General features: G+C 36.4%; 1 protein-coding gene across 1 annotated transcript; it reads left to right on the top strand.

Annotated features, from left to right (window-relative positions):
- Positions 1-16,020: 16,020 nt before the first annotated feature.
- Positions 16,021-19,438, top strand: LOC140829785 (SHUGOSHIN 1-like). The gene is made up of 8 exons (XM_073193074.1): positions 16,021-16,480; positions 16,582-16,619; positions 16,715-16,823; positions 16,920-16,943; positions 17,910-17,978; positions 18,709-18,799; positions 18,886-18,949; positions 19,075-19,438. Exons 1-8 carry the CDS (start codon positions 16,316-16,318, stop codon positions 19,196-19,198), a joined length of 684 nt encoding a protein of 227 aa, XP_073049175.1. The 5' UTR covers positions 16,021-16,315; the 3' UTR covers positions 19,199-19,438.
- The last annotated feature ends 289 nt before the right edge of the window (positions 19,439-19,727 follow it).

Here is a 19,727-nt window from a genome sequence, read left to right as displayed (position 1 = left end):
GAGAAGTAGTTGGATGGTATCGTTTGTTTGTTTGTTTGTTTTTTAATATTTTTAAAACTTGTGGGAAGAGAATAAATAATGATGATAATACATGGCGTGGGTGATGCAATGTAATTTTTTCATAAAATAAATATATATGAACTTGTTTGCCCCTTTAATCTATTTCAAATTCAATACCAAGTGCAATGCTCCTTCAATATGATATATAGTTTAAATTTAATATCAATTATAACATATTGATTATTGCATTAGTTTATTGAATTCATAAAGACCATAACCAAACATCATATTTAACAAGAACATCGCAAACAATATTCAAGGCCTTTATCATTTTAGTACTTGTTAATTTTCCAAATCAAAATTACAAATCTCCACCTTTACTGACAAATTAGCCTCAACACAATAACTCCCTTTCCAAGTAGTCCCTAAGACTTCAAGTTGCCATAATAGCAATTAGTTCAAACAATGTCTGAACTTATGTGTTGGCATGGCAAGGACTTAGTAAGCATATTAGCCAATTTTCTTTTGTAGGTATTTTCACCACAACCGACTTTATATTTGATTTCCAACTTATAGTTGTACCATATATAGTGAATACATACCCTGTTAGAGACTTTCTTCTATAAATTCTCCAGAAAAATTTGACCTTTTACATTGCCTTCTCCATCTCTGGAATGCCCTCTTTTATCTTGTACATCCATTATTACACAACCCTTTCGTTTGTAGGTTTATCTACTAGAATCCAGGTTCAGCGAGCTCATTTCTTCTTCCATGGCATTTGTGTTGATGCATCGTGTTCTCGCACCCAAGACGCTGCGGAACTTTAAAAATTTATTCTTGGGAATCGGGGATAACATTCATAGGGTGTTTAGAATTATACTTTGCGTTCTAAACGCTAGACTCCAAACTATTCCGGATATTACACTGAGATATATAGCCCTTCTTTTAAATCCCTTCGAACGGCTCTTCAAATTTGATCGCCTAATTAGCTAAGTCAACGATCGAAAGCTTTGTTCTTCGCTTGGATTGCACTAGAAATCGCAAGCGATTTGTGCATTGAGAATGTATTCTAAATTTTCAAAATCCAGAGACAATGCAGCGACGGCGGCGCGACGGTGATGGAAAGAACAAGATGGTCGAAATTTTTCCTTGAAAATCTCAAGGTGGCCGTGGTTTTTTTTTCATCAAGGAAGGAAAGGAGTTTTTTACTTTTGTGTGCAAAAATTAGGTTAATAATTATGAGTGAGACTCATACTCTAATTAGGAGTTTCTCTCCCACAAGGACTCTAATAATTTCATTATATTTAAACTCTCGTACAATTAATATATAATATATTTATTAACATTTAATAATAAATGATACAATAATATCATATACACACATTTTATATCATCATATATATACATGTATATGTATATTAAATTAAATAATCATTATTTAATTAATAAACTAACTCCTTGGTTAATTTAAATCTATACTCCTCTAGAACATATATGAGAATTTGTGCATGTTAGTAGTTACGACTACTAACACAATCATTTAATTAGTAAATTTCTCATTCACAAAAAAAATTATTCCGAACTCATTATAACACTGATCGACGATCCGAGAGCGCCGATGTACCAAGGATACAAATCTTGTTCATATAATGAAAATTGAAAATTTCGAAAATCAAAATTTTAATTTACTAAATTTTTGAACTTACCATGTATGGCGGTTACCATATCTGGCAGCTGCTAGTTTTATAAACTCCTTTACTAAAATAGGCAGTTCCACTCTCATTCCTTATTTAGCAACCATGCTAACTTCCATTTCTTTCATCCTATGGAATCAGCTCATAAAATCTTTTACAAACTTTTTTTTTATCTCCATCAAAATATAGTCGCCAAAGTCCAACTCCTTGAAATTTGACTATCTCAACAGAAACACAGAATCTCATACTTATGTGACCCTCAATGGTTCAGGGATACAACTAGTCGTGGGTTCACATCTCCATATGATTCAGAATAACATTTATTCTTATTCAGGTTTTCACTAGTTAACCCCATTCTTTTCAACAACTCCTTGATAAGAATGTCAGAGCTCATTTCTGATTGCACCCATCGGATCATGGTAAGAGCGTCTAGTAGTATCGTCCTATGATCTCCTAGGTATCCCTGATAGTGCCTACGAGAACCTTTAGTCATGGTTAACATACAATAGGTCCCTTCAACACATATATCCCGATCGACTTTGCAACCATTGGTACATCAAGAGTTGCATATGAATTCGATATCGATACGGTTTATCTTTGAGTACTAATAGTGGCATGGTATGTGCAACTAGGAAAACACCTTTCCTTTAAGCACATTTCTTGCTCTGGCCATAGACTCCTTGCACTATTAACTCATTAGATCACATATGATATCTTCACCTGTAGATGGTGAATCCCCGACTACAATGCATTTACTCATACGTATTTTGAAACCATACCCAACCTCGCCACCTGATGACCTTCTATGGAATCGGTTAATGGATCAAAGTGCATGCTGGTACGTATAGCCCCTAAATTATCCCAAGTCAAAGGAAAATGATGTACAACCATAACTGCGGACTATTTCACTTGATAAGTGAGAACCACTTGGACAGTCTGAGAGAGGGTTGTTCAGTGCATCATCATATGATCGTCCATCTTTGTGAATGGACATCTCCATTCCCTTGCCAATGAAACATGATGTTTACATCAAATATTATAATCTCGAGCTCGAACGACCTTTATACTTGTTTTAGGCTGCTGATTCGACTAGAAATCTGTTTAGAATATACACGTTTGCATAATATTTGATTTGTGGGCGTGTCAGGTGTAAAAATGCACCGATTTGTGTAAAAACAATGAAAATCTAACTTCTAAAAATCACGATTATTATGGACACTAAATTTGACCGTTCGTTATTGTATGGTCCAGGAAATTTAATTTACATAATCGGACTGCATGCAATCTAGGGTTTTATTTAAATATTGTGTTTATTTAATTTTATGCATTTTATGTATAATTATTGCATGATATGATTCATTTCATGATTATTTAAAAGTTCACGCATAAAGGTTTTTAGATGAATTTCGCGCTCGATCGAGGAACGAAGGCCGGAGAATTATCAGGATGGAGAAGTATTGGATGAGTAGGATAATCGTATTGGACAAGTATGATAATCCCTAGAATAAACATTGATTGTATTTAGGCGAATTAGGCTAATCACTTTTGTTGTTAAAAGATTGATTGTATGCACTTTACAAATTAATGAAAAATTATTCGATTATGCATTATTACAAACACCTTAATAAACTATATGTTTATAGGAAATGGCGTGAAGACCACCTAGAAACAACCATAACCCACACGGTGCCAATCAAAATTAAAATGAGAATCCGCCACCATCACCAAGGGTAAATCTTAGCCAAGAGGATATGATGGCAATAGCTACTATAGTAGTTGCAACATTGCAAGGGATTGTGAACCCAATGCCAATGCCCTTCAGCCACCACCATAAACACAACCTCGTGGTATTAAGTATCACTACGAATCCATTCGAAGGAACAAGGCCCCAACATTTGATGGAAATCCTCATCCAGAAGTCAGTCATAACTGGCTTAAAAATGTCAAAACCCAACTTCATTTACTGGAAGTACTTGAAGGACTTAGAGTTGAAGTAGTGACACCATTTCTTGAAGATCGTGCACGCAAATTGTGGGAAAATGTCTCACCATCTTTTGCTAAAATTGATCAGGTCATGTGGCAAATATTCAGAGGAAATTTTTGAAGCAATACTATCCATCAGAATTTCGCCTACAAAATTTAAGTGAATTTGAAAGTTTTAAGCAAACTGCAGACATGACAGTGATGGAATATATATCAAAGTTCAATGATCTTGGAACATATGTTCCAACCATCATGTCAGATTAAACCTAAAGATGCACCATTTTTAGAAAGGACTGAACAGCCGAATTCAGTTAGCTTTGGCTGTATTCAGACCTAAAAATTTTGCTGACTTTATGGGTGCGGCAATGACCCAAAAACAAACATCAAGCGCCGAGAATATGAGAGGAAAAACAAGAGGCCTTTCATCAGTCAGTCTTCTCAAGGTGGTCCCATTACCCATTACTCATAGAACTTCTCCAGCCCAGGCACTGGAGTTTTTACCTCCCCAGAATTAGAACCCAAGACCTCCTGGACTTATATAGATCTTGGCAGCAATCCTGGTACCAGTTGATAGTATTACAAAATGTTCCCAGTCCGTAACTGATCTTAGCACTATCAAATTTAACGATTATTACAAGGTGCTAGTGAGCTCAAATTGTAGCCTTGACTGCTACGAATAAACCAAGTAAGAGTGAGCTAAGATTTTAGCAGAGTCATAACAAGCTTTGAATAGAGTGATCTTCTTATTCTTCAGTTGTTCTTCTGTCATATTTATAAGCTTCCCTTCCAAAGGAAACTTAAAATATATTTGAATCTTTGTATCTGTTGATTGACACTTCATTATTCCTTGGTAATTGTTTGCTTCATTTATTGTAATGCGGCGTCTTAACTGCTTTAGCCGAAATGCGTTGTTCTAAGATGTATTGATTGAAGTGTGGCGTTTCATATTCAGTTGCAGTCTTCTATGTCTCTTTGTCGGTTGAATGTTCTTTCCCGAGACATGTTTAGTTGAAGGATGCTTAGCTTAAAAGCATACGGTAGAATGTATTATCTGTCGGTTGACGTGTTCCAGATTTGCTGGTGAGGAGAATAACTGAATTATGTTTCAGTTGCGTAGATTAGTTTACCAGATTAAGTTGCTGAGTTCAGTTTACTCGATCAGTTGTTGAGTTCAGTTTACTCGATCAGTTGCTGAGTTCAGTTTACTCGATCAGTTGGTTCGTATTTTCATTTGATTCATATTTTGTCAAACCCCGGAATTTAGTTTCCAATGTAACTGCTTATCTTTATGGTTCACTTGATAGTGATATATATATATATATATATATATATATATATATATATATATATATATATATATATTTATATGAAAGTGCCTGAAGGATTCAAACTATCGAAAGAAAATGGTGAAGCGCCCAAGGCTACATTATCAATAAAACTGCATAATCCTTATATAGATTAAAGCAATCTGGTCGCATGTGGTGCAATCGTCTTAGTGAATATTTGTTAAAAGAAGGATACACAAATAATGCTATTTGTCCATGCGCTTTATAAAAGAACAGATGAGGGTTTTGCAATTTTGACTGTATATGTTAAATCTTATTGGCACTGTAGAAGAGCTTACTAAACGGTCAATTACTTGAAAAATGAGTTTGAGATGAAAGATTTAGGAAAGACAAAATTTTACCTCGAATTGCAAATATTTGTTCATCAATCATCATATACAGAAAAAATATTAAACCGCTTTTACATGGACAAGGCACACCCATTAGAATCACCAATTTTTGTTCGATCACTTGATGCTAACAAAGATCCTTTTCGACCACCTGAAAATGGAGAAAAAATCGTTGGTCTAGAAATACCATATCTAAGTGTCATTGGTACACTGTCATATCTCGCAAATTGTACTTGCCCAGATATATCATTTTCTGTTAATCTTTTAGCGAGATATAACTCATGTCCAACCGAAGACATTGGAATGGTGTAAAACACATATTTCGTTACCTTCGGGGTACAACTGATATTGGATGACAAAATCAAAGTCTTCTTTAGTTGGATATGCAGATGCATGATATCTTTCTGATCCACATAAAGCTAAATCCCAGACAGGTTATGTGTTTACACGAGGAGACACTGATATATCATGGAATTCGGTGAAGCAATCCTTAACAGCGACGTCTTCAAATCACTCTGAGAGCATTGCAATGCATGAAGCAAGTCGGGAGTGTGTGTGGTTGAGATCTATGACACAACATATTCAAGAATCATGTGGGTTCCCAACAGCCAAAGATAACCCAACAGTAATATTCGAAGACAATACTACTTGCATTGCGCAGTTAAAAGGAGGCTACATCAAAGGTGATAGAACAAAGCATATTTCACCAAAGTTTTTCTATACACATGAGCTTCAAGAAAATGGTAATATTGACGTCCATCAAATTCGCTCAAGCGACAATGTAGCTGACTTATTTACAAAGGCATTGCCAACTTCAACATTCAAGAAATTGGTGCACAAGATAGGGATGCATCAGTTGAAGGATCTCAGATGATTATAGGCGACTAAAACTTAAATTATGTTATGAATAGTAGAGAATATAGAGAAAAGAAAATGATTTAGCGTGCTTTATTCATCATTTGAGACCTCTATTTATAGAGTAGATTTACAGAATATGAATAGGTAATAATATCAATAATCATCGACAATATCTGAAGGATCGTGTGTGCTAGTGCCTTCGAAGGCATTTCGCACACAACAGTCTTCAATGAGCTTCAATAGCTCGTGTTCTAAGAATATTAACGCCGATGAATTAAATCGAGTTTGGTTTTAAACCAAGGGGAAGAAACTCGAAGTAATCCTTCGTAAAGAAAACTGAAATGTTAGAAAATATTTTAACTTGTGTAAACTGACTAATCCAAAGAACATAGATTATTTTTTGCATTCTTTTATTTCAGTTATGGGTACAACTGAACACACGAACACTCCAACTGATCGAAACAATTTTAAAATGATATTTAATCAGTTAAGTACACAAGATATGTTTATGGATGTTCAGAGACTTCAACTGCTCCTACGTCACCCCTTCTACCTCCACGGGTAGGATCCACTAGAAGACTTTGATTTATACAACACTTTGTATAAACCCACTCAGCTAGGACTTACACTAATGCCTAAACTGAACTCCTAGCTACGACTGAAGGCAGCACCTTACAGCCAACAATTCTTTAACGTCTATGTGTCAAAGACTACATACACAAGTTTAACGTCTTTGTGCAAGACTGTATTTGAGTGGTGGTGTGTGTATGTGTGTGAGAACTGATATCTGAAAACTACCCGAAAGTGTTCTCACACACTGAGGGAAATATGCTTATAATCTAAAGCTGATAACATGTTTAAGTGTTCCCTCGACTGGGCTGAATGCTTCTTTCTTAAGCTGTGCTTCTTTCTTAAGCTGATATAACTTTGAAGTGTGCCATACTCTTTTTCTCCCTTGAGTTGTATATCTTGTTTGAGTCTTCACTGATCTTCTCTTTATATAGGCAGGAAAAGCTGATCGTACAGTGAGACTCATTTATTGTATTCGTTGCATTTGAATTCGGATTCTTAGACTTTGTGTCTCGTCTTTTTTACTGTCCTTCTGAAGCGTTTTGTCTTTAATGCTCTGATCCAACGTCCATTATTGTCCTTTGACTGGATAAAGGCTTTGTACCTTCTCGCACAGCTGGAATCCACTTGAAAGAGTTTATCTTCATCCATAACTGAAATATTCTAACTGATGCTTCGAAATGGTCAGTTGAACTGATCTTTCAGTTGGACTGGTGAAATCAGTTGACTCGTCAGTGGATTGATTTCACACTCGTTCAGTTGGACTGATCAGCTGAGTTTCTTTATCAGTTGAACACTCCTTCGGTTGGCCAGGCTTCTGAGGTTTTCCTGCTGAATCACCTATCAACTGGACAATCGTTCGGTTAGACTGATTCATTTTGTGCGATCAGTTGGGCCTTCAGTTTTGCGATGTAAACATCTCGTGAGTGATCCTAGATGCTGCACACTAAGGTAGATCATTAGTAACACAATTAACAAGTTTTGTTATCATCAAAATCAAGATTGCGAACTTGAAAAGTTTTAACAATATCTTTTCTATAATACTCCTCCTTAGATGATTATCGACTCAACAAATTAATTCTAAGAGACGTGGGAGTTCAAATAGTGCCTCGTTAAAACCTTGTCAGTAAAACCCAATGGAAAAACCTGAAAGAAGGAAAAAGAGTACAACAATATATACTCCCCCTCCTGTTAATTGCAGCTTTCTCCAGATCTCCGGAAATAGCATGAAAAAAAGGCAATGCGGATTGCTGCGCGAAATAGCAATCGAGTACAATACTAATAAAATAAAAAATGAACCCTTATTAGATACTACATGTAATGCCCGAGAAATTATCACGGTTAATCAAGGATTATTGATTTATAAGTTAACGTGATTACGAAAGGGCCAACTGAGACACGATTTAAGATAATGTGTGGCCATTTATTTTGAATTTCAGAGTGTGTTGCCGAAGCAACACCGCGCCTGCGGCCTTGCATGTACCGCACCCGCGGTGCATGGACAGAAACTTGGTCAGTTTTAGCGAAGCAGGACCGCACCCGCGGTGCGAACAAGATCGCACCCGCGGTCTTGACACCTACCGCACCTGCGGTGCGACGTGTTTTGCAAAGAATGTGCCACCTCTTAAGATGCATGCACTGATATATATAGTGCTGTAAGTCCTTCGAAATCATTCAGAGAATTGAAGAAAAGGGTCGAGGCTTTGGCACAGAAAATCCTTACGCCTTTTGCGAGAAATCTGTCCGTCTGATTTTGAATCCGACTTCGGTATCAAGTTCCTTACAACGTAGGCTACAACTGGACGTAAGTTTTGTTACGTTTTGACATGTCTTGAAATTATGATGTTGTTAGAATTGAATACACATCATATATGTTGTTCTTGACATGTTAGACAGCGTAGAATCGAAGTCAGATTAAGAAACGGACTGAATATGAACTTGTTATGATTTTCAGAATGAGATTGAATAAGAATTGATATCCAGATTGAGTGATTATCGATTATGAGATGTTAGAATTGATATCTGCCTGATATGGTATTGCTGGATATTGAGATTATGATGTTATGCCGTTGAAACAGAATTTGATTGGATTCTGATTATATCCAGTATTGATTGAGTGGTGTATTGATATTGTACCCTCGATATTGTGATTGTCAGATTGAGTATTGACAGGCTTTGAGTTCGAGACTTCGACAGGGTCAGAGTATCAGAAAGAAAGGTATAAATTAATGTTGTGTTGGGATTGCACAACTCGAGTGAGGTTTGACTCGAGTCTCCCTAAATCACATACTTTCATTTATTGCATTGATATTTGCAATTGATGAGACTTATGATTGTAGTCTATTGATTTATAGCCACTGCATGTAATGACTGCTGATTCGCTAGTCATCGATTGATTTGCTTAGATACTGAATGCATGTATTGATTACGGAGTCGTTGAGTCATAGGCTGATTCGCCTAGTCACCGGCTGATTCGTCTGGTTATTGACTGATTCGTCTAAATTTAAGCTGATTCGTTTAATTACAGGCTGATTCGTCTGGTTATTGGCTGATTCGCCAAATTCTTGACTGATTCGTCAATTCTGCGGCTGATTCGCCCAGACACTGGAGATATTAATTATATCGATGCCGTTTAGGGATTGATTCATTCCTATCGACTGAGATTTGATATAATCACCTATATCCAGACATCGGGATCCCTAGGATAGAGTTGAGTCGAGTCTGAGACGACGCGTGAGTCGAGTCTGACGGTTGAGTTGAGTCTGATATGACATGTTGATTTACATTGTTTATGTCATTCATGATTATTGAATGTTTGATATGAATTTATGTTTCTGATTTGAGACATATTATGAATAATTCTTATATGCTTTCGTATATGCTTTTATATGACTGCATGTTTACATTGTTTATACTGGGATATTTATATCTCACCGGAGTTATCCGGCTGTTGTCTTATTTTGTATGTGTGCATGACAACAGGTGGGGCTGGATCAGGGTCAAGAAGAGGATGAGAGAAGATTAGATAGCGTGGAGATCCGGGCTTCGTAGCAACATAGGATTCAGCACTGATATGTAGTTGAACCTAGTTGAATTCTTGTAGATAATGCAAGATTTGTATGTTCATGTTTAATATGTAATTTGAGTAAATTACATTACGTTTCCGCTTTGTATTTTAAAAAAAAATTTAGACCCTGTTTTATAATTGATTAATTAGTCCCAATAATGATTAAGAACTTGATTAGCGTCCGGGTCCCCACAACAGGTGGTATCAGAGCCATAAGTACTAGAACCTAGAGTTCTTTAGATTGAGATAGAAGAGGCTAGTGAGCGGGGTAGATTGAGGTTTTCTTTCCTGCTTTTGAATGCTAGCATGTCTTACTGCGTTATATAATACATGTTACTTGACTTATTTGATTTGATTTTGTAATATGTATTATTGGGAACGAATCTGAACTGATTCTCGATCAGCAGTAAGATGATCGGAGGAGAGACTGAATTGAAACAGATGTGTTGGATTGGATTACTAATCCTTTTGAGTTTCAGATATGCCTCCTAGACGAATTCTAGAACAGGGTAGTACATCGAATCCTCCAATGGATGTAACACCGACTCCAATGGAAACCTTGCTGAAGAGGTTTCAGTCATTCAAACCACCCACTCTGAAAGGTACTGAGACATCGGTCGAGTGTGAGAGTTGGTTAGGTAGTATTGAGTTGCTGTTTGATTCACTGGAGTACAGTGATGAGCGTCGGATTAAATTGATTGGGCACCAGTTGTTTGATGTTGCACAAAGCTGGTGGATTACAATGAAGAGGGCCTTGGAGCAACGAGGTACGATTATTACTTGGGATGTGTTTAAAACTGAGTTTTATCAGAGATTTTTCCCAATATCTTACAGAAAAGACAAGGGAGCGGAGTTTGCCAATTTGAGACAGGGTCAGCTGAACATTGAAGAATATGTGACCAAGTTCTCTACCTTGTTGAAGTTTGCTCCTCATGTGTCTGAAAATGACGAAGCCGTTGCTGATCAGTTCATCAATGGCTTGAATCCCGATATTTTTACGTTGGTAAACACAGGGCGACCGAATAATTTTGCTGATGCCATGAATAGAGCAAAGGGTGCTGAAGCGGGCCTGATAAGACAGAGAGGAGCTGAATTTGTTCCTCCAGTGTCGAGACCACCGCAACCACCTCCCCGATTCGAGAGTGGCAGTAGCAGTGGTGGAAGGAAAGATTTTCTGAAGGCTCGAGGAAAGCAATTTAAGAAGTCTGGCGGCAGTTCTTCTAGCTCTAGTGGTCCCCAACAGAGTTATACCGGGGCTTATTGCGGAACTTGTGGAGGGAGACATGCCACTGAACAATGCCAATGAGTACTTGGTAGCTGCCACTTCTGCAAACAACAGGGACATTTTTCTAGAGTGTGTCCACAGAGGGGTTCCCAAAGATTCCAGGGAGCTGAACCATCTGGACCAGCGGCACAGTGGAGTAGACGATCAGCTGCCGTTCCTTCATTTCAGCCAGCACCACCTCAGTCACAGCAGAGGCCAGGAGGAAGCCAGACAGTTGGCCAGCCTCCTAGACAGCAGGCCAGAGTATTTGCTTTGACCGAGGAACAGGCTCAGGAAGCACCGGATGATGATGTTGCAGGTAACTGATTTGTTTGATTATCCTGAATATGTATTGAGGGATACCGGTGCTTCACATATTTTTATTTCTGAAAATTTTGAATTGATGTATGCATTATCTGTTGAATCCCTATTTACTGTAGTATTTGTTTCTTTTCCTTTTGGGAAAAGATCTTGTATCAGCGATTTCTGTTAGATCTTGTATACTACAGTAGGATGAGAATGAGATCGAGTTAGATCGTGTGGTAGCTTGTGTTGTACTGGTGTTCTATGATTTTAGAACTGCATTATTGATATTGATATGCTGATCAAGTACAGAGCTACCATAGATTAATTCCAGAAGATGGTGAGAATCAGATCTAAGATGATCAAGAAATGAATATTGTACGATAAAAATTCTAGATTGTGAATTCTTTTTATATTCGTACTAGCTATGACTCGATTATGACAGAAAGGAGCAGAGTAACTCCTTATGTATTCAGTTGATTTACTGAAGTTGAGTCTATCATTTGCTGATTTACCAATGATAAGAAAGTTCTCGATGTTTTCTCTGATAAGACTTCAGATCTGATTTCAATCAGAGAGATTGATTTTAGTCTTGAACTGATATTAGAAACTGTTGATATAGTACATCCTGGTTGAGACAGATTGCATTCAGGATGTGTTATATCTAAAGATGATATATTTGTTGATTTTAGCAGAGTTAAACCGTGATTAGTCAGCCGAGGTTGACATCGGTGTCAGACATTGAGGGTTATGTGTTTAGCAGATCAGTATCAATGAGTTTAGCATGTTTTGAATCTGATTGAATATTGATGTTATTCTGAATATGCTTGAGACAGATTATAGACAACGGAGATTGTATTGTACAGTCCGAACCAGAGCTGATTTTGAAATATAAGTAGGTCAGAAAGTGGACCAGAATGTACAGAATTCGATATCGATAGTCAGAATAAGGTGTCGATCAGAATATCAGGTAAGTAATACTGTATTGTATGTTGATAATTGATTTGTTTGTGCCCGATATTTCGAATGTAAAATGACATAGATTGTCAGAAAGATGCAATACTTGATTCGGTAGGCATCCTGATAGCAGAAAATGTTTTGATAGAAGCAGATGAGATTAGATATGACAGAGTTTGGACTGAAATGTCTGAACTACAGACAGATAAAGATAGCAAGAAAATAAACCAAGAGATTGGTTATGTAACTTGTCGGTTCCTGAATGGAAATGAGATTACATTTCCAGAGATATCGTGATGAAGTTACTACATTCCTTTCGGAAGTGAGTATAGATTGAGTTAGGAATGACAGACTGACCCAGTCTGCGAGTGCTAACTCGTACATGAAGATGTAAAAATATGATATATGACTGAGATTTTGTCAGAAAAGTAATTAGATTACACGGAGTGTTGAGAATTTGATTATATTAAACCGTGATTTTGGCTGATTTTGCACATTTGACCGAATGTACAGTAAGAGTTGGATACTAGATTATATCTGAATACTGAATAGTATTCACTATCTGACGGACAGTCAGAGTGGAGTATCCAGATTCTAGAACATAGGCTTAGAGTTGTAGTGTTTGATTTAACACTAATTGGCAGGATTTATTGCCATGTTGTGAGTTTTTATACCACAACAGATATTAAATGAGTATGGGAATGACACTATTAGTAACGTTGTACGTTAAGAAGTACAGATTCCCTCTTTATTGAAATGATATCTCTGAGGTTCCTGAGATTCGACCTGACATGATCAGAGATATGACTGAAAAGATGAAGCTGATTCAGAAGAAAATGAAAATAGCTCATGATAATCAGACTGAATATGCCAACGTCAGACGATGACTGTTGGTAACTGAGATTAAAAATCGAATATATCTTTGATTGAGATAAACAGACTTAATAACAGCTGATGGTGTTGAGCTGTTACGAACTGTTAGTTGGGTATATACAGATGTTATATAACCGGTATTGCGAGATTGACTTTATCAGAGCTATTTCCAGAAGTAGAACTTGATATGAGATTGAAATTTCAGAACAGATTCATTGAGATGAGTTTCTGATTTAAACTCTGTATACATATCTTCTGACATATCTGAATTGATTACTTATGAGTTCGATGACGAACTCAGATCTAAGAGGGGGAGAAATGTAATGCCCGAGAAATTATCACGGTTAATCAAGGATTATTGATTTATAAGTTAACAGTGATTATGAAAGGGCCAACTAAGACACGATTTAAGATAATGTGTGGCTATTTATTTTGAATTTCAGAGTGTGTTGCCGAAGCAACACCGCGCCTGCGGCCTTGCATGTACCGCACCCGCGGTGCATGGACAGAAACTTGGTCAGTTTTAGCGAAGCAGGACCGCACCCGCGGTGCGAACAAGACCGCACCCGCGGTCTTGACACCTACCGCACCCGCGGTGCGACGTGTTTTGCAAAGAATGTGCCACATCTTAAGATGCATGCACTGATATATATAGTGTTGTAAGTCCTTCGAAATCATTCAGAGAATTGAAGAAAAGGGTCGAGGCTTTGGCACAGAAAATCCTTACGCCTTTTGCGAGAAATCTGTCCGTCTGATTTTGAATCCGACTTCGGTATCAAGTTCCTTGCAACGTAGGCTACAACTGGACGTAAGTTTTGTTACGTTTTGACATGTCTTGAAATTATGATGTTGTTAGAATTGAATACACGTCATATATGTTGTTCTTGACATGTTAGACAGCGTAGAATCGAAGTCAGATTAAGAAACGGACTGAATATGAACTTGTTATGATTTTCAGAATGAGATTGAATAAGAATTGATATCCAGATCGAGTGATTATCGATTATGAGATGTTAGAATTGATATCTGCCTGATATGGTATTGCTGGATATTGAGATTATGATGTTATGCCGTTGAAACAGAATTTGATTGGATTCTGATTATATCCAGTATTGATTGAGTGGTGTATTGATATTGTACCCTCGATATTGTGATTGTCAGATTGAGTATTGACAGGCTTTGAGTTCGAGACTTCGACAGGGTCAGAGTATCAGAAAGAAATGTATAAATTAATGTTGTGTTGGGATTGCACAACTCGAGTGAGGTTTGACTCGAGTCTCCCTAAATCACATACTTTCATATATTGCATTGATATTTGCAATTGATGAGACTTATGATTGTAGTCTATTGATTTATAGCCACTGCATGTAATGACTGCTGATTCGCTAGTCATCGATTGATTTGCTTAGATACTGAATGCATGTATTGATTACGGAGTCGTTGAGTCATAGGCTGATTCGCCTAGTCACCGGCTGATTCGTCTGGTTATTGACTGATTCGTCTAAATTTAAGCTGATTCGTTTAATTACAGGCTGATTCGTCTGGTTATTGGCTGATTCGCCAAATTCTTGACTGATTCGTCAATTCTGCGGCTGATTCGCCCAGACACTGGAGATATTAATTATATCGATGCCGTTTAGGGATTGATTCATTCCTATCGACTGAGATTTGATATAATCACCTATATCCAGACATCGGGATCCCTAGGATAGAGTTGAGTCGAGTCTGAGACGACGCGTCAGTTGAGTCGAGTCTGAGACGACGCGTCGGTTGAGTTGAGTCTGATATGACATGTTGATTTACATTGTTTATGCCATTCATGATTATTGAATGTTTGATATGAATTTATGTTTCTGATTTGAGACATGTTATGAATAATTCTTATATGCTTTCGTATATGCTTTAATATGACTGCATGTTTACATTGTTTATACTGGGATATTTATATCTCACCGGAGTTATCCGGCTGTTGTCTTGTTTTGTATGTGTGCATGACAACAGGTGGGGCTGGATCAGGGTCAAGAAGAGGATGAGAGAAGATTAGATAGCGTGGAGATCCGGGCTTCGAAGCAACATAGGATTCAGCACTGATATGTAGTTGAACCTAGTTGAATTCTTGTAGATAATGCAAGATTTGTATGTTCATGTTTAATATGTAATTTGAGTAAATTACATTACGTTTCCGCTTTGTATTTTAAAAAAAAATTTAGACCCTGTTTTATAATTGATTAATTAGTCCCAATAATGATTAAGAACTTGATTAGCGTCCGGGTCCCCACACTACATCAACAGATCAGAATAGTTGAAATCCCATTTTTTAATTTTTTTTACCTAATGTGGCTCTCTCGGCTATTTTTATTTAATTTTTTTCTAATTTTGGTCATTTTTTTATGTGGTTTGTGATGCCGATGTAGCGTTGCATAACGTCGATGTGTCGTTCACGTGCACAATGTCACACCATCATTCTCGTAAAAAAAAAATTAAATTACCAAATGCCTTAGAAGAAGTGATGGTGTGACATGAAGCAATATGAGCTTTAAAAAAGCTTTTCCTGGGAGTATGGCGTGGGTTACTTCTCAAATAATCCAATTGTTAAATCAATTACCGTACACTTTTATATTTTCAGAAATTTGAAAAACCTCTATATGTTCAAATGCCTTAGAAACACTGCTAGCGGAAGTCGTTGGCTTTTGAATTTGAAAATTTCTTCACCTCTTTTGCTTTTTTGCTTTCACTTTATTTAATAATAATTCTCTCCATCTTTGTCGTTTCCCGTAGATTCCCACCCTTTTTGCGGGTATGAAGAAGTGTATGCATGAAGCAATATGAGCTAGTTCTCCTCCAAAATTTCATTATTTACAATCATATATATACGCACACTTTTACCCATTTGTTCTAAGATTTTCATTTATGTTATTCTCATCTTCTTGTTGAGTAGATGAATACAAATAAATCGACCACACACACACCCATTTGTTTTCTCGATGTAATATTATGATTAAGGCCGCTTTTCTTGAAAGTCCCCTGGGGTTCTTGTAGAATTTAGAGGATTAGACCATTATATGTGAAGCATGAAAGTGGAGAAGATGGACAGAAGATCCTCTTTTGGAAATATGGTGAGAAAGAAATTTTCGAATATTACTAATTCTCTGCCCCAGCCTAAACCTCCTGTGATTTCCGAGAAATCGCCACTAGATTCTGCTTCTGCAAAGGAGTATATTGACCACTTGGTTAAGGTATGAGCCTCTTAATCCTTCGTCCCTTCGCGTTTATGTTTTGTTTCTCACGTGGCGTACATTTGACGATTTTCTTGCGTGTTTCGTGAATTATGGTTCAGGAAAAAATGGTATTGGCGAAGATTGTTCATGAAAAAAAGTAATTTCACTTCTTCTTTATATTGTCTCCCCGTGGCCGTGTTTGTGTTACACCAACTTTTTTTTATTTTTGTGAAATTTGATTTTGGTAAATAGTAAAGTTCTTGAATTAAGTGGAATAGAGATTCAGAAACTAAGAACAAGTCTTCTGATGATGCGGTTGCATAACTGGAATCTTGCTCAATCGAACAGTCAAATGCTAACGGTCGGTGGCGTTTTAGATTCCGATCTATTTTACGATAATTTTGTTGATATTAACAGTCTTGGTGAGCTCACAAGCTGTGAACTTTACTTGTTTCAGGAGCTTAGTTTGGGCAGAGAAAAGGTAAGATTTGAGTTTGATGTACTTTTGAGATGTCAGAAAGTTTCGACATTTCTTGTCGACGGATTTTCGATTTTTTGGTGGATTCTGGTTTAGGCCATCTCCAATCATGGCACCACAATGGTATGGCCCCGTTGTGGTGCCATGAAATTTCACTCCAATCCAGTACCAAAACTGGCGCTGGATTGGAGCAGCTCCACCAGCACCACATGGGGCGCAGCAATTTTTTTTTTTTTTTAATTTGATTAATTTAATTTAATTGTTTAATATTTAATTAATTAATATTTTTTTGAAATTTTAATTATAAAATTTTTAATATTCTGATTAGAAATTTATTAAGTGTAAAAACAAAAAATAAAAAAACACAGATTAAATTAATAATGCGATAAAATGATACAAATTACGAACAAAAACAACAAAAATTACGAAACAATAAACAAACTACGACAACTAACAAACCATAAAATTACGAAACATAAAAAAAATTACGTCAAAAAAAGATTTTTAGTAATGCGGTAAACCAGACCCCGATCCTCCAATATCTCCAAAATAAGATCTAAAGTTGTCATTTTCTCGACGTTCATCTTCAAGTCTTTTTTGCAATATTTTTTGTTGCTGAGCTTTAGTGTACTCACGCAGAGTTGGAATCTTATAAATCAAATAATTATTTTGTTAATATGAATTAATTAATTCAAATTTTAATATATAAATTAAAATATTTAAATATATAAATTTTAATAATTAAATTATAATATTTAATTATCATTATATTATCAAATTATAAATAATTAACATAAAATAGAAAGATTAATATTGAAAAAAAAGAGAATATTTTTGGAATATTCTATTGTTGTGTAAAATGTAGTGCAATGTGGTTGGAGATGATTTTAGTGTAACACCAATGTAGTGCAGAATGTAGTGCAGTGAATTAGAGATGACCTTACAATCAACTTCTGTTGCTATTTACAGCTAAAAGCACAGCAGCATGATCTTGTGTGTAAGGAAGCTCTTCTTAAGGCAAAGGACTTGGAACTCAAGGTGTGCCTGGACAGTACAGGGATCATGTTATAAATTAAATTGTTATCTCAAGTTCTTTTTGATCATCGTATGACTATAAATTGCGATAAAGCTTGGAATACTTTGTTTTCCTTTTAGCAGCTATTATAGAACTTCGGATTGTTCGCAGTTTTTACCTACCTGCATGAGTTAATCTCTGAGCTAAATATGTCAATATTTTCATTGTACTTCCGACACTACAACAAAAATGGCTTTCCGTAGCGTGCTTTTAATGCACGCCGTCCATAGTAATATCTGCAGCGTGCTTTTAATGCACGCCGTTAATAGTATCAAGCGCAACACTATTAACAACGCACATATGGGTGCACGCCGTGAAAAGTAGTATTCGCAGCGTGCTTTTAATGCACGCTGTTGATGACGTGCTGCGGAAAATCATTTTTCTCGTAGTCCGAGTTTGCATCAAATCGGCTGCTGGAGATCATATTTTGGATGATATTCTCGTGTGAGTCTCAGTATCGTTACTCTTGTTGAGAGCGAATAAGTACAACTGCCATCGAGTCATATTATTGACATTGTGATGAGTACAAGAGTGTCGATTCTGTTGGATGACGACGGATCAAATGTTACCAGTGTCTATATTTTTTGGATTCTCTTGTGATATCTAATGCTATCAGCTTTATTTCTCTAGAATAAAGTCTTGATCTTCATTGGTGTTGTCATTAAACTTTCAATATTCAACTGGTGTACGAAGGAATCTGAGACGGTGGGAAGAGAGAACGAATTTAGGAAGCATAGAAAATCATACAATGCCAACAGGAGCATGTCTTCAAAGAGTACTCAATGTAAGTTCTTCGCTCAATTGTGCTGTTGATCAATTGTAAGAACTCCAGCACGATTAAGTAACCGTGTTTCGGCATGAAAAATGCAGCTTTGGGCGGCTCGCCGTTATCTCAGCCACATGCTGGTCACAAGCAGGCAGTAGGAAGCAATAGGTTCGAACGTCTTGAAATATCTCACTTTTTAAATCGTTATTAATGCTAATACAATAGTATTGGACATGACTAATTGAATATATATATTCTTATTTTGCGCTGAACCTATGAGATTTTTTTTGAAGGCGGTGTCCGAGGAGACGATCTGCTAGTTCAGGAATCCAACATGAAGAACCGGCTGATATTTTATATGATATAGACTACAACAGTCAACACCACGTTTCCTATCGCTACTATGCGATCAAATAGTTCTAATGACGAAAGGTGACCAAGTTCATCTGTCGGGAAAACCATTCAATTAGCCTAAAGTTAAATCTTACAAGGAAAGACAGTTAAGATGAAGATGAGTAGATCATAATGCATGACCAGTAGTTAAATGTGTAGCATCCACGATTTCAAGAATGGATTATAAAGTTGGACGTTCAAAGTTCATTCGCGTGAGGGAATTAAATCTTTTTATATATATTATAACACATGATGTCAAGGAAATTTCTTTATTGGTAATCCCAGTTGATTCCGCTTCCCGAATAGTTGAAATTCATTAATTTATGATTATTATGATCATAAGAAAAAAGATCAGACGATGCAATTAATATTTATCCTAAAAACATGGCCATATTAACTTTCTTCTGATCTTGGGAACTTCAAGAGTTGAAGGAACAATTGAATATATCAACTGTACATAATAAGAATAATATATTATATATATATAATAATAATAATACTAATAATAATAATAATATTATTATTATTATTATTATAAGTGTCTGAACAAATG

The sequence above is a fragment of the Primulina eburnea genome, chromosome 4 (assembly GCF_022965805.1).
Source record: "Primulina eburnea isolate SZY01 chromosome 4, ASM2296580v1, whole genome shotgun sequence".
Taxonomy (NCBI): Eukaryota; Viridiplantae; Streptophyta; class Magnoliopsida; order Lamiales; family Gesneriaceae; genus Primulina; species Primulina eburnea.
This window is presented reverse-complemented; position numbering and strand designations above follow the sequence as displayed.

What these genes read in the sequence shown, in the direction of transcription:
- LOC140829785 (XM_073193074.1), top strand. Translation starts at nt 16,316, where the DNA reads ATGAAAGTGGAGAAGATGGACAGAAGATCCTCTTTTGGAAATATGGTG. An exon ending in ATATTGACCACTTGGTTAAG is followed by an intron (nt 16,481 to 16,581) that starts GTATGAGCCTCT and finishes ATTATGGTTCAG; the next exon opens with GAAAAAATGGTATTGGCGAA. An exon ending in TTAGTTTGGGCAGAGAAAAG is followed by an intron (nt 16,944 to 17,909) that starts GTAAGATTTGAG and finishes TGCTATTTACAG; the next exon opens with CTAAAAGCACAGCAGCATGA.